The sequence below is a fragment of the Miniopterus natalensis genome, chromosome 2 (assembly GCF_054644295.1).
Source record: "Miniopterus natalensis isolate mMinNat1 chromosome 2, mMinNat1.hap1, whole genome shotgun sequence".
NCBI lineage: Eukaryota > Metazoa > Chordata > Mammalia > Chiroptera > Miniopteridae > Miniopterus > Miniopterus natalensis.
In genome coordinates, this window is record NC_142082.1 from 96,272,784 (window position 1) to 96,295,656 (window position 22,873).

Sequence of the window (22,873 nt, forward strand, 5' to 3'; positions counted from 1 at the left end):
TAGGCCCCAAACTGTGAAGAAAATTTCTATTTAGGCATCCTTATACATTGCTAATTTTACCCAAATCTTGGATTTACCCCCAAAGGAGACTTGGAGAGAGGATTCTTCTTGGATCCCAGCACTTCCTCTGAATATTTTTAGACCTCCCCTCCAGGACTTTAAACTGGGAAGTAGAAAACAGTTTCCATGATACAACAGCCTGAGGGGAAGGGGAGAGGGCCCCATTGTATATGACTTGGGACTGTCTCTCCCGGCGCGGTGTGGCCTACCTTAGTGCAGCCTACTACCACGCCAAGGCTGAACCACTGCAGGGATGGACCTCAGCTGTCTCCAGCCCTGTGGGTACCAAGCCACAGTGGCTAAGGAGACTCCAGTGAACAGTTCCCAGTCTGTCCTACCGCTCACTCTTGCTCTTACCCCTCATGCCTTTCAAGGACTGTTTATCAGATCTAAACTCAGACTCCCAGAAGGTCCTCATGGGTACTCTGTGTAGCAGAAAGTTATTTTTTTATTTTTTATTTTATTTTTACAGAAAGAGGAAGGGAGAGAAACACTGACGTGAGAAACATTGATGGTTGCCTCCCGTACATGTCCCAACCGAGGATCGAACCTGCAACCTAGGTATGTACCCTGACTAGGAATTGAACCCCCAACCTTTTAGTGTACAGGACGGACGATGCTCCAACCAACTGAGCCATCTGGCCAGGGCGAGAAATTCCTTTCAGAGTTTTGCATGTGAACACCACCCTTCCACAGAATCTAGCAATGGGACAGGTTCCCTATGTTTGTATTCTATTGGTCACTTCAGCCATGCTCAGAATAGGAGGCAGAAACACACCTACTTCAGTACTAACTTGTTTTTAGCTGTGTTTCTCAAAATGTTGTAAGTTAATTATAGACAACAAAATAGTGGCCACATAGGAAAACTGTCACTCTGGGCTCTTTTTTGACCACCGCTTAAATGGGAGCTGCATCTTTGATCCTAATTTTTAAATTCCTTTTAGTACCACTATTGGGTGAAGGAGATGACCCACCAAATATTTTCACATGTAAAACACAGGAATGGTTTTCTTGTGCACTGGACTGAAGAGAGCTTTGGAGCGAGATGTTCTATTCCTTTTTTTTTTCCCTTGCCTATTCTCCACGGCTTTTTTTTTTTTTTTACATTTCTGTTTTTGGTTTTTTCCTTTACTCAAGACTCATGCTGGCATTGAGCTGCCAAATCTTATGAAGCCTCTGGCATTAACAAATTCATCAAATATTAGTGATTTAGACCAACTATTTACCTTCTAGTAAAAAAAAAAGATAACAAGGGGGAAAAAAGAAAGTCAAATACAAGGCAAAGAATTCATTGGAGGCACTGCTTTAGATGGCAGAGAAAGCCCCTCAGATCCTTTTCTTTGTCATTTCCTTAAAAAGTGTGGACAAAAGAGCACTGAAATATCCTAGCTATACAATCATAGTATTCTCAGATAACTTTGAAAAGGACATAGGTGTGTTTGTCCATGAACATCCCTGGTGAGGTAAGACACTGTGCAAATTATGAAATCAAGAGTGTGATCCTCTGATCCTAAGGTCCTCATCTATAAAATAAAAACAACTCTATCTTGGGGCTACTGTAAAGATCCAGTCAGCCAGCCTATGTAAAGTCCCAGGCATACAGACGCCACTCATTAAGTGTGGGCTTACTTTTCTTTCTCCATTCTCCCTCCCCCTCTCCCAGGCTCTCACCATGACAAAAATAACCTTTCCCCAAGCCACATATGTGATGTGATAGAGATCTTTGTGTGTGAAGGAACAATTAGATATTAGACTAGTTTTTCTTTGTCATATTACACAAATGCTTATTTAAAAATCTAAATCTCATGTCCTTCCACTGCCACATTAATGAAGAAAATAAATTCCCTGGTAATTTATTTTATATCAGAAGAAACATCAACAATAGTGATAAATAATAAAATGTGGCTTCTGCCCTGGAAGGTTTGGCTCAGTGGTTAGAGCATCAACCCTTGAACTAAAGGGCCGTGGGTTTGATTCCCGGTCACGGGCAAGTACCTTGGTTGCGGGTTCAATCCAGGCCCCAGTAAGGGCGCATGCAGGAGGCAACGAATCGATGTGTCTCTCACATCAATGTTTCTCTCTCGCTCTCTCTCCCCCCTCCTCCCTTCCACTCTCTAAAAATCAATGGAAAAAATATCCTTAGGTGAGGATTAAAAAATAAATAAATAAATAAATAAATAAATAAATAAATAAATAAATAATAATAAAGTGTGGCTTCCTTACTCTGACAGTTGAAATCCAGGTAAACTTAGCCCTCTTACTAGGGCCTTTAAGTGTGTTTTCATTACACAACAAATCAAAACCAACCTCACCACTCTCACCAGTCACTCCCGCTCACCTCTTCCTTTGCTCTTAGAAGAAAAAGCTCTGGACTAAAATCTGGAGAATCCATCCCCATGACTTGATCAGCATACTTAACCTTTCAGAGTTTATGGTGTTGGACTTGGACTGGATAAGTTCTAATGGAACTTCCTATACATCCCTTCAGATTTTCCTATGAAAACATTCTTCCCCTTCATTTCTTTCTCTATTTCTACTGCTTCTCTAATCACAAGCCAGTCCTACAATATTATATTGCCCCAATTCAATGGCCCCAGGATTGTGGTGATGGTGAGTCCCCTGTAGAGTTGGGCAGCCTTTCCAATAAGTGATTATAAACACATGCTGCACTGTGTTTCTACTCTCTGTTAAACATATATATAGCATTGATAGTCATTCATCCCAGCCTCCAGAGAGAAGCATTACAAGGACTTTCAGCAGTGGGAAGGGGAGATTTAGGACCCACTTTAGGATAATCATTAAAAATATAAAAAGCCAGAAGTTTCTCCAAGTAGACCTAAGTGACTTAAGATCTGAGATGTCATTGCCTGATACTCGATTTTCATATATACAAACTTGTACTGCAAACTTTCTATTTTGACTTTGCTCTCATTTATGAGAGCCCTGGCTTCATCAATAAAACCACCATGGTCCTAACCTGCTGTCTAGGAGCACTGCTGCGCACAACAGATTTTTGGAGGCTGATGACTCACTACTTAGCTATCCTAACTGATCTCCTCTTCTCACCACTTCTCATATTTCACTGTTTGTTTAATGGCATATCCATACAATGGAATATTATTCAGCCACAAAAAGTAATGAGGTTCTGTCACAGCATGGAAGAACCTTGAAAACATAAAGCTAAGTGAATTTAGCCAGACATAAAAGGACAAATACTATGTAATTCCACTTACATGGGGCAGCTAGTCAGATACATAAAGACAGAAAGTAGATCAGAGGTTAGTAGGGGCTGAAGGGAGGAGGGAGCTTGGAATTATTGCTTAATAGGTACAAAGTTTGTGTTTGGGATGATAAAAGATTTTGAAATAGTGGCGATGGTTGCACAACATCATGTAATTAATGCCACTGAATTGTACACTTAAAAATGGTTAAAGCAACGCAAAAGGGGGACATTTTCTCTTTCTCTCTCTCTCTCTCTCTCTCTCTCTCTCTCACACACACACACACACACACACACAGAGCACAAAGGTAAACAGATCATCCACAGATGCTTTCACTGAGGCAGGAGGAACAGGAAGCTGCAGATCCTGGTGACTGTCAGCTCAGCTATGGAAACAGATAGTTCTGCATAATCTGCTGAGTGAAGAAGGGGTCCTGGGTTTGGAATCCTATTTCTTCTTTCAACTCTGTACTTCTTTGCCCAGCTTTTAATATTCTCCATGATCTGGCCTTGGGTTTACCTAACCAACACATTCACTCATATGGAACATCCACGCTGGTCCAACCACTGGGAGACACCCAGCTCTTTCCCATCTCCATAGTCATGGTGGTAATCCTTCCCCTCTGTTCCACCACAGCCTCCCCATCTTCAAGGCAAACTCAAGAACCACCTCTAACACTAGCTGATTTGGCTCAGTGGTTAGAACATTGGCCTGCAGACTAAAGGGTCTTAGGTTTGATTTTGGCCAAGGGTATCTCTACCTCTGTTGCAAGCTTGATCACGGGGCACATGTGGGAGACAACCAGTCAATGTGTCTCTCTCTCGCATCTATGTTTCTCTCTCTCTCTCCCTTCCACTCGCTCTGAAAAGCAATGCAAAAAAATTTCATCGGGTAAGGATTTAAAAAAAAACCACACAACCTCTACATGGAGGAAACTACTCTTCCTAATTACCCTGTCTTCCAGATCATCCTCAGTGACTGCCCTGGACTTGAACACCAACAGCACATAGATGGTTTTCCCATTAGATGTCATTTACCCACAGCTATGTGCTGATTATTATTTTCTATTTTCCAGTCTTGCGTATGCTCCATCTCTTAATCTTATTTGGTATATACCTTACTAAGCAGGTACTAATAGTCATACAAGTACTCAGTGAATACTATTATTGCTGATTAGTGAATATTAATTAACAATAGTTGGTATTTATTAAGTCTACACATTCCAGTGTTTTCCATGTAAGGTCATAGCATCTGTTTACCATGGTAGCCTCAATCCTCACAATAAACTTACTACTGGAATATTAGCTCCATTTTAATGAAAAAGAACCTGAGGTGTTAAAGAATCGAGAGTCCTGGCTAGTTCATATACTAATAAAATTAATAAAATATTTAATAAATAAGTAACATAAAATTAATAACAGTAAGTACTTAAAAATCAATCTCCTCATGGATTAAAAAAGTTTCCTAGTATATGTCCAACTGAGAATGAACCTAGGAAAGCCTTTTTATATAGCAAATGACATTTATTTTGTTATTTAATAAATGCTCTGTCCCACAACCTGGGTCTACCCTGCCAAGTTATTGAACAAAACTATTTTCAACTGTAAAAGTTATTTTCATCTTTTAAAAGTTAACAAGTGATACATATTTGTTGTAGAAACATGAGAAAATAAGTCAAGAAGAAAAGTTCATAATCCCACTCTCTAAAGTCAACAACTATCAACAGATGTCTATCTTTTCATACAGTTGTCTGTGAAGATATGTATACCCCTTTCTTTGAACAAAAAAAAAGGGAATTTGTGTCCAGATGGTATGGCTCAGTGGTTGAGCATCAACCCAGGAACCAAGAGGTCACTAGTTCGATTCCCGGTCAGGGCACATGCCCAGGTTTCGGGCTTGATCCCCAGTAGGGGGCATGCAGGAGGCAGCCAATCGATGATGTTTCTCTCTCATCTATGTTTCTCTCTCTCTATCCCTCTCCCTTCCTCTCTCTTTAAAAATCAATAAAAAACATTTTTTTAAAAAATGGGATTTGTGTGTGTATGCATATATACATATATACATGTTATACATGTATATGTATGTATACATGTATATATATATATATATACATGTATGTGTGTGTGTGTGTGTGTATATATATATATGAAAGATAGCTTTGTTACAGGCTTTTTAACATACACATCTATGTTCCCATTAATGATAGCATGACTTATAAGCCAATCCCCTATTTTTGTGTGTTTACATTGACTCACATTTTTTTCTCTTATATAAAAAAACTGTGAGGAACATTCCTGTCTTCATGTGCTTGTCCAATTGTTGCCTTCAGATGAATTCCTGGAAGAAGGACTTACAGATCAATGATAAGAACCTATTTTTGAAATGGTTTTTTTAAATGAAATAGAGGTAATAGAACAAACTTAGGGGGCATGCTAATTTTTTAGTACTCTGATGTAATTTAAAAATTTTTAAACCACATAAAACTCCAACTATTTTATTTAATATCGCCAAATAATTTAAACAGATGGTTTCCACATTCCAGCCCCTTCACACCATGAAAACAAATAGGTGAAAAGCATAGAGATCCAACATTGATTTGGAAGACAAGACATATCCTAATTTCAAAAACATTTTTATTATTTCTTTAATCAAATGAAAATTAAAAGTTAAGCAGAAAAAAAGATGGACCTGCATTTTTATTCTTCTGACTCAAGAAATACATGTTCATTATAGAAAATCTAGAAAATACATAGAATAAATAAAATATGAATTTCCCAGAATCCAACTACACATAAGATAGCCTCACAGTTTTACCATTTTCTACATGTGTGTTTTTTAACAATTTGGTATTCTCCTCCTCTCCCTCGCCAACCCCCTCCCCCCCAAATAAGTGGACAAGGCAGCTCCCTGAGGGCCACTGCCTGTGCCGTCCAGGACACCATTTCATCCTCACTGAGCGGTGGCCTATTTCTTTGCTTACTACCCAGATTTCTGTATAAGTACATAACCCAACCAAAAGCTTTGCCAAAGCCCCTCTTCTGCCAGAAATGCCAACACCTAGACTAACAGGAGAACTCACAAGGCCAGCTTCCATTTTCACTACAGAGCCAGTCTCTTCCCCAGTAACACCCTGAAGATTTCTCTCAGCTGACCAACATCTTAAGCAGTAGCTAATACCTCTTAAAATTTATGTAGCACTTTAAAGTTTAACAAGTTCTCACACACATTTAATCTTCACAAGAGCCTCTGAAGTAGGCATAGCAGATATCCTCCAGGAAAGGAAACCAAGGTGCAGGGTAGTTGAGTAAAGATCACAGCTAGTGAATGCCAAAGCTTAGATTTGAAGCCATAAATGAACTCCAAGGTCACAGCTCTTCACCTAACAATTATTAACAAATTTCTAAGTCTGACAACTAGCCTTGAGTCAGAAGGATCTTCAATAAATCATCTAACCTAATTCTTAATATTCACATATAAGGAAAATAAGTCCCAGAGAAGTTAGGTGATTGCCCAAAGTCACCAGCTATTTTGTAATGAACAGGATTCTAAAGGCGCAATCTTCAGACTCCCAGGCCAGTGCTCCCACCAATTGTCCCTAAAGAAATGTTCTTTAATAAGCCAGTCTCTCATCCAGTGTCTTCTGCTTAGCTAGACATCACCCAGGAATTAAAGTCCTCAAAGTGTAGACTGTTAGAGCCAGAAGGGGCCTTCACCACCGACGCCAAGCCACTCACTTTACAGATGAGGAAGGTAAGGTCCAAAACTCACAGCTTTTGATGGTCAAATCTATGCACTTCCACTCATCATATGACTTTCCTTCTCAGCAATTATAAACACAATGTGGACAGACATTACTTCCTTCTTTAACAACTCAGTGTGTGACAGGCCACAGATTAACAAAGCTGAAGTGAAACTAAACAGGATTTGAATCCAGAAGTTGCTTCGTTGTTAGCAATATCCATTGCCCACCCCCACCACCCAAAACTGACCGTATCACAAAATGACCTCCTTCTGCTGAGTACTAAGCAGGCTCCCCACTCTGCACCATCTACCTCCCCACCTACTGAAATAGATTTCTTAGTTAAGGGTACTAACAGCATTTTGGAAGTCACTCATCTCTTTAATTTGTGAAAATGTAGCAATACTGTTTTGCTAAAGGCTTCTACTCCACAAAATGAGCCGGGAATCTAAACTACAACTGGCAACACATCACCAGGGCTGTCACAGTTCACTGACCCTCCTCACATCCAAACCAGCTAGCTCCTAAATGGATGTTCCCTGATTCTTCTTCAGCATCATCTTTCTAAGGAAATGGAAAAGCTCTCTGAGGACAAGGGACCACTTCTTTCACTGAAAACATACTCCACGCCAAGTACTGCGCTTTGCAGGGTAAGATATGGCCCCTCACCTTCAAAAAACTTACACAAGGATAAACAGAACCATGTGCAAAAACCAGCACAGTCACAGAAGTGTAAACAGAAATCCCCGGAGCCCAGAAAGCGAGCACCTACTGGTGGGTGGGGTGGCTGCCGGTGCTGTAAGGGATCAGAGCCCTCAAGGGCCAGTGGAATCGTGGGGCGGGGGAGGCGGCGGGCAGGCCAGAGCGGCAGCAGCACCGACACAGGCAGGGAGAGAGCCCGCCAAGGCGCCGGAGCCTCAGGTGCGGGGGGGTGGGGCTGAGGCCGGCCCGGTGGGCCCAGCAAGCTGACAGCAGGCACCAGGCCGGCGCGGTCCGAGCTGACCCGCACTCGGGCTGCCTACGCAGTTCGCGTGTGGAGTCGTCAGGGCGCCCACCGCGTGGCGCTGTCAGCGGGTCTGCGGGCCGCGCCAGCACCCTCCCGCGCACCTGAGCGCCTCCGCAGCTGCCCCGCCACGCAGCGGCCGAACCAGCTCCGTTCCCACCGAGCCGCCCGCCAGCCCCCGCCCGGGCCGCCCCGGCCCGGTTCCCGCCTCGCAGCTCTCCGCCCGGTGGAAGACGCCTGTTGACGCGGTGGCTGTGCCTGCGCGCCCGTGGGCGGCCCCGTGGCTTTCTGGGCAGAACCCCCAGGTTTGCCTGACGAAGAACCCCGAGGGCCTCCCACCCCACGGCTGGGGCGACGCAGGTCCTCGGCCTACTGCCCTGGGCCCGCCGAGCGGCAGGCAGGGCCGTGCCACCTGGAGCGGGCGCGGGCGGGGGCAGCGCCAAGACCGTGCTCGAGGAGCGCAGCGGGGCACCCGCGGCGCGGCGGGACGCCACACAGCCGGGCTGGGGCCGGGGGAGCGGGCCGGGCAGGTGGCATTACCTGGCCAGCGTGGTTTTCCCCGAGCCCGGGAGGCCTCGCAGGAGGTAGAGGTGTTTCCTAAAGCTGTGGCGGCGCGGGGGTGTCCCGCGCGGGGGCGGCGGGGCTGGCGGCCCAGTCTGCGACTGCTGGAGGCTCAGCCTCCCAAAGGATTCGAGAAAACTCTCCTCCATGGGGTGGAGGCTGCAGCTAGGACCCTGGGTTCCCTGTCCTGAAGTCCCGGCCTTGGCCAAAGCTGTTGTTTTTGTGGCGCTCCAGCCATGTGATAGATGGAGGGGCGGCGCTCGCAGCCCAGCCCCTCCTCCCGCCCGCCGAGCCCCGCTGCGGGGGAGGGGGCGTCCCCACCTGGAAGCTGGGGCGCTGGAGACTGGCAGTGCGAAAAGGCCGGCCACCCTCCGGGGCTCTGCGCACCCCTCCGGATACCCCTTCGCCTTGCGCCGCAGGGGAGAGCCGCCAGGACCCTGGGGCACTGCTCGGCCACCTGGAAGCCAGGCCCTCCCCCGCCCTACCCCAACCGCCGAGACTTTGAAAGTGAAATAGTTCTAGTTGATGATTGAAAAACGTGGACAGCGTTTTGAATAGTAACAATAAGGGCTATTGTCTCCCCCAATTGTGAGCACCAATGGCATGCTAAAGGCTAACACCACTCTCCCAGGCCTCTCTCTTTTTTAATCCTTTATCAGCCTGCCAAAAGTATTCTTAGAAAGCTTTGTTGCCTCTACATAACTTTAAATATCTTCTCATACAGAATACCCCTTAAAACTCAGATTGATCTGTACATAGTAGCATAAACTAGGTCTCCTGAGAAGGAAAGGCTACAGGCAAGCACATGTTCTGCTGTCACCTGAAGAGAGTAACCTCTCTGGTGCCCATTTCAGACCTCCAGGAAGGAGCAGTCTACCAAAACCATTTCCAGAGAAGTATCCAGAACTAACTTCTAGTTCAAGGAACTGCTGAGTGCCAGTTGGTTGGTCACCATAGTACTCTCCAGTATTTCACACTCAAAACTGACAGATTCTATCTTCTCAACCAAATTTCAAGATGCACAGACAGAAAGAGACACTATTAAAAACACCATCCTGGAAAAATCTAGGATATATGGTGGCTTTGGCTGTAATAATTATTGTAAATACATTTTCTCTCTAGCAGCTAAGGTATGAAACTTTTCAAAAGAAATTGTGAAGAAAATCAATTTCCTTCTATAACAAAATCCAGAGATTTCACAATAAGCTTTGGAAGGGGCTTTCCAAGTAGGGAGAGAGCTCCCTACTGAGAATGTCACCTTCCCCTTGAAATTTACCTGAGGGGAGAGGCGTGCGCTCCCTTGAAAATCCCTTCCCAGCTTTGGAGGAAGGATACTTTGTGATTCTTCTTAGCACTGCTGAGGAACACTGGAATTTCAAACACTTCTCTAAATATTAGGGGAAAACCATAAGGAACAGAATGTACAGGGTAGGGAAAAAGTATGTTTACAGTTGTGAGTGTGCGAAACACTGGGTTTATTCTCATATTAATTATTGTGTGGACGAAAAGGGGCCATATACTAAACCTGACAAGCTCAGGGAAGGCCTGTATGGTAGCCATACAAACTCAGACACCTAAAGTAACAACAAAGGATGGTCTGAAATTAAAACTTGGTAACTAAAAGCAGTTTATGGCAGATAATCATGTCCTGGGCTAGAATCTTCCCTAATAAAAGTTAATCTTTACCAGATAATTAAGCCTATCTATAGTCTTTTTGCATCTACCATAACATACCTTTGGAAAGTCAGGGTATAACTCCACCTTTTTCCAGACCCCTTGGGGCATAGCCAATGTAGCAGGGGGAGACCACAAATCCTCTCATTGTTACTGTTATCATGTTAATTGTTGATTGTTAACTATCCTCTATCCAGCTATGTAAAAGATGTCTGTGTCTACCATCTTACTTTTTTTTTAATTTATTTTTTTTAATCTTCACCCAAGGATATTTTTTCATTACTTTTCAAAGAGAGTGGAAGTGGGGGAGAGAGAGAGGAAGGGAGGGAGCTTTGAATGTTTATGTTGACAACTGTATTTTCCATATGAACAACTGTAAACCTATGCCCCACCTTGTTACATGAATCGTAAAAACAGTGATACTTATAATGTACGTATCCTATCAGACTTCTTTACAAGAGTGCTTTTTGCCCAGCCTCAACTATTACCTTTTTCACTCCAGACTTTCACTGTCTAGTACAGGAGCCACTAGCTACATGTGGCTACTAATCACTTGAAATGTTACTAGTGCAAATTGAGATTAAAATACACACTAAATTTTGGCCCTCAATACACTGCCCCGCTGTCCCGCCCCTTGGAACCACGACCAGCTGACCCACTACCAACAAATCTGCCTGGCTCTCATATGCACTATGTCTGGTTCCTCCAGTGTCACCAATGTGAAGAAAGTAAGATTCCACAGCTTGGGCTGGAGGCCAGGCTCAACCTGTGAAGGTTTCCCAGTCAGAGGCAGATTTGAAACAATTCTGTCTGCAGAATGCTCAACCTGAGCCCCTGCTGACTGGAGTGTCTTCAAGTATCAATCCCTTCAGACCCCAGAAAGTCTATTCCTTTTTGTAGTGAAATGAATCTTTGAAGGTGTCCTAAAACACTTTTCTTGAACCAGTGAATATTCAAAGAGAGCTCAATTTGAAGCCTGTACAAAAAGCTTACCCTATAACATGTGCCATACTATACAAACTTCTGGTTTTGTCAGTCCTTAACATCTCTCTCTATTTTCATGAATTTCTATTTCACAAGGATGATTATTTTATATACACTGGAAGCAGCATACAAATAAAATACTTAGCATAAAAAATACACACTAGCCCTAGCTGGGTTTGCTTAGTGGTTAGAGCATTGGCCCTCGGACTGAAGGGTCCCGGGTTCAATTGTGGTGAAGGACATGTACCTCGATTGCAGGCTCAATGTCTGCCCTGGTAAGCACGTGAGTGGGAGGCAGCCAATTGATGTGTCTCTCTCACATCGATGTTTCTATCTCTCTCTTTCCCCTCCCCTTCCACTATCTCTGAAAAGCAATGGAAAAACTATCCTCAGGTGAGGATTTAAAAAAAAAAATTTTTTTTAAAAACCACTAAATTTTGAAGGTTCAGTATAAAAAAGAATATAAAATATCCCCGTTTTTATACTGATTACATGTTAAAATGATAATATGTTGGCTGTATTGGGTTAATATATTATTAAAATTAATCTCACCCTTTTCTTTTTCCTTTTTTAATGTGGCTATTAGAACAGTTTAAATTACATAAGTGGCTGGCATATTTCTAAAACCTCCATGCATTTCCATTTCCTCTATAGAGGGGGTCCTGGGCATCATGGGCAGCAGGAAGGCACACAGCACTGGGGGCAAGAGACTTTGGCACACTCACTCTGCACTGCTTAGGCAGGTGGAGCAACCTGGTAGGTGCTGGGAAATGTGTGTTGCTCAGAAGAGAGGTCTGAACTGGAGACAGAGTTTTGAGAATCCTTGCCCTATAAGGAGATAAAGAATGGGGCAACAATTAAAGAGAGGACCCTAGGGACACCAACATAACCTTAAACTCAGTGGGATTTGTGGCTACCTCTAGTAGTTAAACATTAATATTTCTGCAGCGAAATCTATGCATAGTCATACTAAGTAGGATAAATGAGTAAAGTTGGGTCAAGTTTTGCTACCAACTTAGTTTTAATGACAAACATTTAAGAAATGAAACAAAACAAAATCAACTTTTGGTTTTCAGAGCTTTTTGGATTTCAGAAATCTAGAAATGGAATCATGGGCCCATACCTGGATATAAGGCCTACCATTCTATCCTGATGCAATTTTTAAAATAAGATATTCAAGTTTTCTGCCTTACTTTCTTTTATAAAACAAATTAGAGTATGGCAAACATCTTCAAAATTACGAAATAAAATGAGTTGTTACCTCTTTTGTTTGTTGAGTATTTTATTATCAAGATAACTAATCACTGGAAATAATCCTCTGGGTTGTCACTGAATACTCTTTCTTAAGATCTTCAACAGCAAACAAACACAAGCCCAGACAAAATGGTGACAGAGTTTATTGTCAGTTTCCCTGACTGTTACCCTATTTATACCACTCTGCTGGTATCTAGGGCTTCATATTCATAGTGTCCCCACAATCCCCACATCCTGCTTGGCCCTGCCTCATCTAAGACCCTGTCCCCCTCCTGTCTCTAAATCAAAACCTGTTCTAAGTCCCATTCCCTGAGGATCAGCTATTGTAAAGTCAATAATCAATACACTAATTCATGCAAATATATTAACAAGTTTATTGAGTCAATAAACTGGCTCTCCATGATGCACAACTTCTATTTTGCCAGGGGCATTTAGCAAACAAAGTTCAAACCCAAGGAGGTATTTAGGAGAAGGGAATTAAACCTAAGAGCCTATTATTTTTCAGGCACTATGCTAAGTACTTTGCACAAGTCATTTCATTTACCCCTCATCTAATATCCCTGTGACAGATTGGTACTATAAACCTACTTTTTTTTTTTTTACAGGTAAAGAAATCAAGGCTCTGAGAGAGTAATTTAAGGTCATAGTCAGTCATCAGCAGCTTCAGGATTGGAACCCAGCCTTTTCCCAGTACTCTACGCCACCTCCTTAAAGGAGGAAGGGCTTTGAAATAGGCAGGAATGTGGTTCCCAGAGCCAACCACTTTCTCCTGCTATTTCCCTCTTTCTACATTTCTATTTACCCCCTGAGGCCCACTGCTGAGTACATTGTGCCAAATACAAAACAGGGAATCCTGTTCTCATTATAATTGTAAAAATTGTATATAGCACAACACTCATAAATTTCCCCAACAAGACAAGATTAATAATATGGGATGACTGCTCTGTGAAGAGAAGACCAGGTTCACAGAGAGCAGTTTAGCATGAAAGTGGAAAATGAACATAAAAATCACAGGTATGGTCCAGAAAGTGTCCTTGATACAAAACATTCAAATCTGGTGGATAGGACAGACTCCCAAATGGCCCCCAGCCAAATGCTTGTTGCTGGACTGGTGTCACACTGGGGCCACCTGCTGGGGGAAGGGAAACTCTCCCTTCCTAACATAAACCCCATGATAACACATGGGCAGGAATATTTTCACTGCTAGGTCCTCCATGTGCAGAACGATGCTTGAATTGAGGCAACTTGGTAAGTATTTGTTGAACACATGAACACATTTCTTCACCTCCTGTCTCTGCAGTTCCTCAAAGCCTCTTATCTCTTCTCATATGATAGGCATTCCCCATTTTCTAGTGGTCCCTCCAAATTTCTAAACGCTTCCCTCAAATCTTTACTCCTTCTCCTTTTTTTTTAGGCAGAACCAGGTTTAAAACAAACAAAAATAGTTTTACCGGGTATATGTGTATTTCTCATTCAGAAAAGGAAACACAAACTACTCTTAGAAATGAGTTAAAATGAAGAGAGAAAACATATGGTAAATGCTTGCATTCAACTCTTATCAAATGCAGACACATACATAGCAGCTGTGTTTATTTCATAATTTACACATTGGAAAACATGTGCAGTGTGTTTATTTTCATGTCAGCTTGATGTCAAGTTTAAACTATAACATGAGTTTGTCTACATGTTTTACCTATTTTCTAAAGATTCTTTAATATTTAAATATAACCCATATCCCTAATTGTGAGCCCTCATCACATGTTAGAGCAGCGGTGAACCCCTCATATACTGTGTGTTGATAGAATGCTCTAAAATATGTTCTAACCAATGAAGCTGGAAAATAAATTTGATAGTAACACTCTAAGCTGTATTGTATTCCACAAGAAGATCTACACTTAAATAAACACATCACATGCAATAGCACACAGGGTTGCTATGGTAACAGACTACAGGTTTTATATTTACTCTCTAATTGTGGTACATATGAGCTATTACAACCAGATAATATCAACACCCACTTCCTTCTGATCATATAGAGGCCTCTGGAATAAGTTGTACAGTCAAATCTCAGTTCTTGAATGTCTCCCATCTTGAACATTTCAGTTCTTGACCAAGTTGTTCACGGAAAAAATTTCTTGGTTGTTGAGCAAACTTGGTTCTTGACCTGACCACCCATTCATGCTGATACATCAGCATGATAACAAGGATTTCTCAGGCCACAAACAATCGAGAGAATGCGCCATTATGAGTCAATTTACACAGCTAAACCTAGTGTTGTTAACATCTCAGGAAATTGTGCTGTGAATATTTTTGTGGTTTTTTGCTTTTGTTGCTGGTGAAATAGATGATTAGCACAATTTTAAAACATAAAGAACCATCAAGAGTGCTAATGTTGCTAATGGTATGAAAGAAACAATGATCAAAGGCAATTGAAGAAGTAGAAAAACTGTTGTTGATTTGGATAAACAAAAAGCAGTTAGCCAATGACAGCATTTTGGAGGCAGTGATAGGTGAAAAAGCAAACATGCTGCATGCTAACCTGAAAGAAATCCCTGAAACAAGTGCTGAAAGTGATTCATTTAAGGCTAGTAGGGGTGTGGTTCAATAAGTTTAAGAAAAGAAGTGTTCGCTTATAGATTAAACAGTACATTAGACATGTACTGTATACAAGAAAGGTTAAAACAGGAAATCATTTGGGGGTCTGGAATGAATTAATTCAATTTATATTATTTCTAACGAGAAAAAATGATTTGGTTTTCAAACAAATTGCTTCTTGAACAGCCTTCTGGGAACTAATTAAATTCAAGAACCAAGGTTCCACTGTACTTATAGTTCAAGGAATTCTCATTTTTTTTTCTTTTTTTAAAAACATATCTTTATTGATTTCAGAGAGAGGAAAGGAGGGGGGAGAGAGAGAGACAGAAACATCAGTGATGAGAGTCATTGATCTGCTGCCTAGCCTGCAACCCGGGCATGTGCCCTGACTAGGAATCGAACCCCGATCTCCTGGATCCTAGGTCGATGCTCAACCGCTGAGCCACACCCGGCCAGGCGAATTCTCATTTGTTAACCGATCCTCTTGTCTTTTCTATAAATTATAATTTAAAAACATATAAAATGATTAATATTTGGCATTGAGGTTAAGTTTGCACTGTCATTTAACTCATGTAGAGATACTCCCAGGATGACAAAAGAAACATAATAACCACAAGTGTCAATTTAAACATTTAAGTATTGGGATGTGTGTGTGTGTTTAGGTAGCAATAGGTTGCCATGGGGAATGAAGACAAATAAGAAGTTTAGGAAAAATATATTTGGTTTTACTAACTGGACATATAAAATAATCTACTTTTCCCACCGCAGTACTTACATGAACAGTTAAAAAATACTGTCCTGAACTATATAATTCTATAATGTTTCACTAAACCTTAATTTTACTATTTATCTCAAAATGTATCCATAGTATTGCTTCTGAGCACACTTAAATCACCATCAATTACTATAAATAGAACCCCAGCTACCCTCTTCCCATTCCATTATTTAGGCTTTTCCAGAGTCTCTCTGACCTTTCTACCCTTTCCAACCTGTCTTCCTCCAGCCACTTGGAAAATTAGCAGCCTGTCAGAATAGTCATTGTCTCTCACTATGGACCAGAACACCAATAATGAGGAGCTTCCAAATCAAGTAAACAGGAACTTAATTTGTAGTTGTACCTCTATCATATCAGGATAAGACTGCAGACTAGACAGGAGGAAAGAATTCTCATAAATGGCCACCTTGGTCACCAGTGGGCCCTTATACCAACCTATACCACACAAAGTATGAGAATTAAATGCAACTTTCTCTTTGGGACTAACTGAAAGACACATGCATCTATTATCCACCCATCCACATATATTCTTTGTCTAATTTAATATTAGATGTGGCCCTTCATGTTACATTCAATAAACAAGTTTTCTGCAATTTTTTTTAAGAAACCAGTTAGAGCCTGGCCAGGCGTGCCTCAGCAGTTGAGTGTCAACCTAGGATCCAGGAGATCGAGGTTCGATTCCCGGTCAGAGCACATGCCCGGGTTGCGGGCTTGATCCCCAGTGACTCTCTCATCATGGGTGTTTCTATCTCTTTCTCCCTCTCCTTTCCTATCTCTGAAATCAATAAAGATATATATATATATTAAAAAACAAAACAAAACAGTTTGAGAAGTTCTTCTTTAAAAGCCATGAAATTGTACCTTTACTGACATCTTCCTCTGCAAATAGTTCATCATCAGTGTCTTCCAGTCAAGGGGAACCACATAGTCATTAGGCAACAAAGATCCTGGGGGTGGAAAAGGGGGGAAACAAATTTTAGCTCTATTGCCACATAGATTCTTACCTTAAATGTGAAGGTATGCAAACATGATATCTAGACCACCATAACAACAAAAGCCAACAAAAGTTTTGAAGATATTTTAGCTAAAGCAGGAGTTAGTTTGTCTCAGACCTCTATCCTCTATTAGTAAACACTATCCAGACTCAATGAAAATGCTTATGTGAATCTATAAGTAAAACAATGTATATCATAGTTCATGTTTTCATTAAATATAACTATAAAAACATAACTCTAACTAAATATATATATATTATATATATATATATATATATAGGTACTGTCACAGGGCATAAAATTTAGGTAGTTGTCCTTTCCTGTGACATGTATAAAACATTGCAACTATAGCAAAACTAGTCTTGCAAATTGCTCCTTCCACATAAGAGTGTCTGGGGGTAAAATCCTCACAAACAATTAAGATGCTTATAAACAAGTCCAAACATTGATATATGTATATCAGTCACACCAAACCACACAAAATATTTTCCCTGTATTCACATATCTCTAGCAACATGGGTACTTTGGTTTCTTCAGGCTTATATATGGCTCTGCTATATAATCCCACTATGTCTGCAGAGCTCCTAATACTTGATTTGAGTTCCCTGCCTTATTTACAAGGCCACTGGCCATAGAGAGACCAGCACTTAGCTTGCCCAACCTAGCCACAAAAATCATTTTATTTCCACTTAGTTTTCTCTTCTCTTTTTTAAAGGACATGCCATTTCTAAATGTGATTTCCCCCCATTTTTCTTGTAAGCCACATTTTTATAAACACTGCTTATAATTCACTTCCACAAATAAGCCATCCCAGGCAGAACAATTACCCCATATTCTCTTCTACATCCCGTGAGTACTGCTGACCTCACTCATAAAATATTCATAAGTTTGTCATTTATATTTTCTATATGCAATAATTTTGTTTTGTATTAGTCTTGTCTCCCCATTTAGAAGGTAACTTATTTGATGAATGGGGTCTATTTTCTCTAAAAAGCTTTCCAAAGCTTAATTAATGGATATTTGATCATTATGTTAATTATGATGGTATTGTACTTTCAAGGGAGGAGAAGGTTTAGGGTGTTTGTTCTTTCTGGTACTGACCTAAGGCAGTGATTGTTAATCTTTTTGGGCCATGGACCTGCTGAGAAGCTGATAAAATCTGTAGACTTCCTCCCAGAAAAATGACACAAAAAATGCTGCATACAACTTTAGGGCCTTGGACTAGGATACCTGACCAAATGACTTCAATTATCTTTTACAATTCCCTAAAGCAACAAATGCATTTTAATTTTTTAAACTGGCATGTTTCTTTGGTACATCTAGAAGGATAGAAAATTACAGCAGTTAAGATGTGATTATTCACAAAGTTTACAAAAGCAATAAACATGGTGCCAAAACTCAAGGGCAGGCTGATAATAGGGACCTCCTGGCCCTGGGACTTAGTCAATCTTGGAGGACCACCGTTGCCCAGAACAGCAGGAGTTTGGGAGCAAAGTAATAAACTCTGGAAGACAAGCTGATGCAGGCATAGGGCCCAGGTATCCTTGTGGAAGCAGAAGAGAAAAAATGTCTGGAAGACATAGAAGAACTGAAGGGCTTGGAGCTTTGACCTCTCACCTCTTACAACTTCTGTCCTCAAGGAAGGGGACACATGCAATTGCATGAAATCACTAACACGTGCAATTGACTTACAGATAAGGAAATGTTGGAATATGTGCTCCATTTCTTCTTTTAAACTTTATTTTATTTTATTTTTTCCATCATCACTTATATCCTTTATGCCCTCTTCCACCTCCTCCCACCCCCCTCCCACTGCCACCCCATGTGCTCCATTTCTTCTTTAGGACATTTAGCATCATAACTATGCTTATTTAGGAGAAATTTACTTGTAATTTTACTTAGAATATTAAAAATCACATTTTCACTTCTTGTATTTGGATTTTTCATTTCCAAAAACAACCTTAAGACCCTGAAGGAATCTTTCAAGTCACCAGTCAGACACCTTTCCTTTTTTTTTCTTTTTAAATCCTCACCCAAGGATATTTTTTTCCATTGCTTTTCAGAGAGAGTGGAAGGAGGAGAGAGAGAGAAATATCGATGTGAGAGAGACACATCGATTGGTTGCCCCCTGCACATTCCCTGACCAGGGCCAGGGATTGAACTTGCAAATGAGGTACGTGCCCTTCAGTCTGAGGGCTGAGGCTCTAACCACTGAGCAAAACCAGCCAGGGCTAGAACCCTTTCTAATAGTCTTTTCAATGCCCTTCTCAGACCGTTTTAAAAATTAAATTCAACTATTGCAGGTGATATTTTCTCATTATTTAATCTTCACCATATCCTTCTTTACTATTCTCATATCTATGTGGCATATTATGACTGAGAAAGAAAAGGGTCATGTGTCAAACGGGGAAATGTAGAGTTAAAAAAAAAAAAAGCAGTCCATCTCTACTTGTTACATAATCACTGTTGCCCACCTCTTCCTTCACTCTTCCCAGTGTCTATTTAAATTGAGAGTCCAAGTATTCTATGTGCTCAAAGACATTTAAGACTATTGGTCACAGAGGTGGGGACAAGGGACACGATTTTGAAGATCAAACACCATTTGCTATGGGTCTACCACTTCCACTCCTGAAAAGCATCACAAGATCAATTAACTGCATGAATTCACTAACACAAAGTAGAAACACCTGATAAGTTATTCATATATGTTAAACTGGACTTTTTATTTGTAGCAAATGGGCACAATTTACCTACTGGAACTTCAGGAGATCCACAAAGCCTTATAGTTGAAAGGGAAGCCCTTGTGATAATAACAGCTCAAGTAAATCAAGGTCAGTGTTTGTTGAATCTTAGTTTTCTTCAGTATGAAAGAACTGTAATAGCTTAGGTTCTCTCCATGGCTTCAGTTTTTCACCAAACATTTTATTTAAAAAGTGAAGATCAGAAGTGATCTTAAAAGGCTACAAACTATCAGGTGGGCTGCTTAATATTTCTGGAGAGTCAACACTGTATTATCTACTCTGGTCTAAGATCTGAAAGTCAAAAATGGTATCTTCCCTGTAAAAGATATCTTCCAAAAGCTAGATGTAGATTGCAGCACACAAGAATAGGGTTTTTGAAATATACAGAGTGCCTTAGTCTGTTAAATGACAGGTAATGAGAATCAAATTTTCCACCAATATTTAGTGGAGGGTCTTTGATAAGATCAGAGTAAAACCAGGATAGATGATGATCAAAGATGATACGGTTTTATTTATTCTCCTCTTCATCATTTATTTCTGAAATTCTATCTTTTTCCTCCTCCAAAATAATTTTTAGCCCATGGCATTCTGTTAACAAGTCACATTTCTCCCTTTCTTTTACATTGATATGACTGTCTCGGTAAGTTAAAGTTTGGTGCCAAATTGAAAATCCTTTCCTGCCTCCTCTTCTTATTCGTTGTTGAGTGTAAGGCACTCTTTGGGATATATCCAGTTTAAGCAAGCAGCTTCCAGAGAGCCTTGTTTCTGTTTCTACAATTGAACTTCTGTTCTCAGCTGAAGGCAACATATCTTTATTTTCTATCAATAGCTTCTCCTCTATCGATGTTTCTGGACTGCTTTCTGGTCCCATGCTCCTTCACAAGCGGAGATCAATTTAATCAATTGGCCCCTGCCAGCTTTTGCCATCTATCTTTCTTTGGCCTCTGTTTACAGATACAGTTATGTGGTCCCTCAGGCCAGCTACCAGAATAGGATTGTCTATTAGAGCTCAACTGTAATTCTTCACCAGATAAATTGTTTGAGAAAAAAAGTCGCTCTAGCGGGTGTGGCTCAGTTGGCTGGGTGCTGTCCTGTGCACCATGGGGTTGCCAGTTTACTTGGTCAGGGCACATGCCCAGGTTACAGACTCATACCCGTACCTTGATTCCCCGTAGGAGGTGTACAGGAGACGGCTGTTTGATGTTTCTCTCCCCCTCTCCCTTCCTCCCTCTCTAGAAAATCAATAAAAATATATATTTTAAAGCCCAATTGTTTTTTGTTGTATTTACTCCTTGTTCCTTTCCTAAAACTTTACTTGAAGTTCTGGATCCATACCGACAGCACAGAATTGTTTCTTTCTGAAGACTTTTATCTACCATCTCTCTCTTCTACATAAATGAGCATAGAGTTTCAAGAAATTGGCCCTGGATGCCTAATACTATGGTAAGCCCATTTCCAATGTGCTTTTCTACCTTCGTGCCAGAGTAGTCATCACCTGCTACACAGGAAAGGTCTGAGTCACTGTCGGACAAGTAGCACAGTTTTCATTTGGTCTTAATAACAATCTTAGAAACAAGTAATCTTCTTTAGGGAGATAATTCTTTGACGTAGTGGCCAATTCAGCTACAGACATAATATTTGGGAAACTGTCTTCAGGATTTATGTTTTCTCATCTTTCATCTTTATGGCCATTCCCTAAATCTCCAAATTCGTTTCCCAGACCATCCATGAAGGTACACCCTGATTCTCTTTAGGTTACTTCCAAGTGACCCATCACTCTGAGATGGGTCCTGATCTCCTAGTGTAAGATACTTTGGGTTTCAAATGAGGTTTCCTCCATGAATTTACTATGACTGTTCTGCTTTTTCTTTTTCTGCTTCTCTTCTGTTTCGTTTTGCTGAGCCTTTGACCAGTTTTCTTCAAATCTTCTCAGGAATATAAAAGAATTAAGAAAATATGTAACAATTATTTGTAGAACATTAGCAAACTAAAACATTACACTCTTTTTTAAAAATATATTTTTACTGATTTCAGGGATAGGAAGGGAGAGGGAGAGATAGAAACATCAATGATGGGAGTCATTAATTGGCTGCCTCCTGCACCCCCCCCACCCCCACTGGGGAAAGAGCCTGCAAATTGAACTGAGATCTCCTGGATCATAGGGCAATGCTCAACCGCTGAGCCATGCAGGCTGAGCAAACATTACACTCTTCATGTGTAGATTTACAAATCATTAGGACAATGACACACAAAATGCTCCTGGCTAGATGGCTGCTCTCTAGTACAGCTGCACCCTCTGCTCCATTGTTTAGGGCTGTATATTCACAGAGTCAGATGAGTTTATTCTCAAGTCTGTTTACACTATCACATGCGCTACACGGATTTTTCACCTGCACTGAGAAGAGTTGGAGCACAAGTGGTGCTGGGTTTCCTGGCCCCAGCTTTACTGAGACCAGCCATACAGAGAGATGAGAGTCCTGCTTGAGGCTGACTTTGTAACCCCTTCTGCTTAGACCTGTGGTGCAAGGGTGCTGAGTCCTCTCAGAGCAGGAGTTTCTTGGGTGGCATCCCTTAGCATCCCCCAGGAAGGCTTATATTGGTGAGATAGATGAGTGAGAGTTGGGCTTTGTGGCTGCACTGTGGGGAGGCGGATCTGAGCTGTGAGTTCAGCCAGCCAGTCCCAGGGAGGGGTGACTCATGTCTCCCTCTCCTGCAGGCTGGGAACACCGTCCCCAACAGGAAACAGTTTGGATCAGTTCTCTGAAGCCCCAGGTACCCCCACTGGGCACAGTTCAGTGGAGTTGGGAGAACACCTCAGAGCAGCACATTTCAAGAGTAAGACCCTCTGATGCTATTGTCTGGGACCAGAAGGGCTGGCATGGCAACATTCTCAACTGGAGACTCTTGATTAATCCACTGAGCCCAGGGCAGCTGAAACTTCTCCGGCAGCAAAGGCGGCAGGCTGTATCCAACCTGAACCTGCACCACGCCACCTTAGGGGGAACTGGAGTTGGAGTATATGGTAGAGACTGAGGCATTTGGCCTTGAAGCAGAGATTAATTTCCCCCTCATTGAGTGCTTGAGGGCATAATCTCTAAGCAGGGGACCACTAGCGCTACCTATGATAGCCTGGGTCTACCCTAAAGACTCTCTTCAGAAAACATTGGTAGAAGACCAGGTAACCTAAGGAGGGTTGTGGAGTAGCTGACGGGTAAGGCACTCCTCAGAGAGCCTCAGACTGAGCACAGCTAAAACAGGGTGCCAAGAGCCA

At 41.5% G+C, this 22,873-nt stretch overlaps 2 protein-coding genes, 1 non-coding gene and 1 pseudogene across 6 annotated transcripts in view; 1 reads left to right on the forward strand and 3 right to left on the reverse strand.

Moving 5' to 3' along the window:
- Positions 1-8,824, reverse strand: part of N4BP2L1 (NEDD4 binding protein 2 like 1) — a 47,013-nt gene extending 38,189 nt beyond the window's left edge. For 2 of the 3 annotated variants that reach the window (XM_087814421.1, XM_016203555.2), the window contains exon 1: positions 8,564-8,818. In XM_087814421.1, the coding sequence (XP_087670547.1) occupies positions 8,564-8,733 (170 nt within the window). In that variant the 5' untranslated portion in view covers positions 8,734-8,818. Of the gene's footprint in view, positions 1-8,563 lie in introns of all 3 variants that reach the window. The other variant, XM_016203554.2, reaches the window with a different exon arrangement.
- LOC148093754 (small nucleolar RNA SNORA16B/SNORA16A family) lies at positions 863-973 on the reverse strand. The gene has a single exon (XR_015714123.1). It is a non-coding gene; the product is annotated as a small nucleolar RNA SNORA16B/SNORA16A family (small nucleolar RNA).
- A 2,126-nt stretch (positions 8,825-10,950) lies between the features above and the next one.
- On the forward strand, positions 10,951-11,158 carry LOC107529964 (guanine nucleotide-binding protein G(I)/G(S)/G(O) subunit gamma-5 pseudogene; annotated as a pseudogene).
- Positions 11,159-11,941: 783 nt separating this feature from the next.
- The window catches only part of N4BP2L2 (NEDD4 binding protein 2 like 2), an 83,701-nt gene continuing 72,769 nt past the window's right edge, over positions 11,942-22,873 (reverse strand). Inside the window, exons 4-5 of one of the 2 annotated variants that reach the window (XM_016203553.2) lie at positions 16,728-16,813; positions 11,942-12,070 (exon numbers count right to left, since the gene is read on the reverse strand). In XM_016203553.2, the coding sequence (XP_016059039.2) occupies positions 11,978-12,070; positions 16,728-16,813 (179 nt within the window). In that variant the 3' untranslated portion in view covers positions 11,942-11,977. Of the gene's footprint in view, positions 12,071-16,727; positions 16,814-22,873 lie in introns of those variants that run through there. The other variant, XM_087814419.1, reaches the window with a different exon arrangement.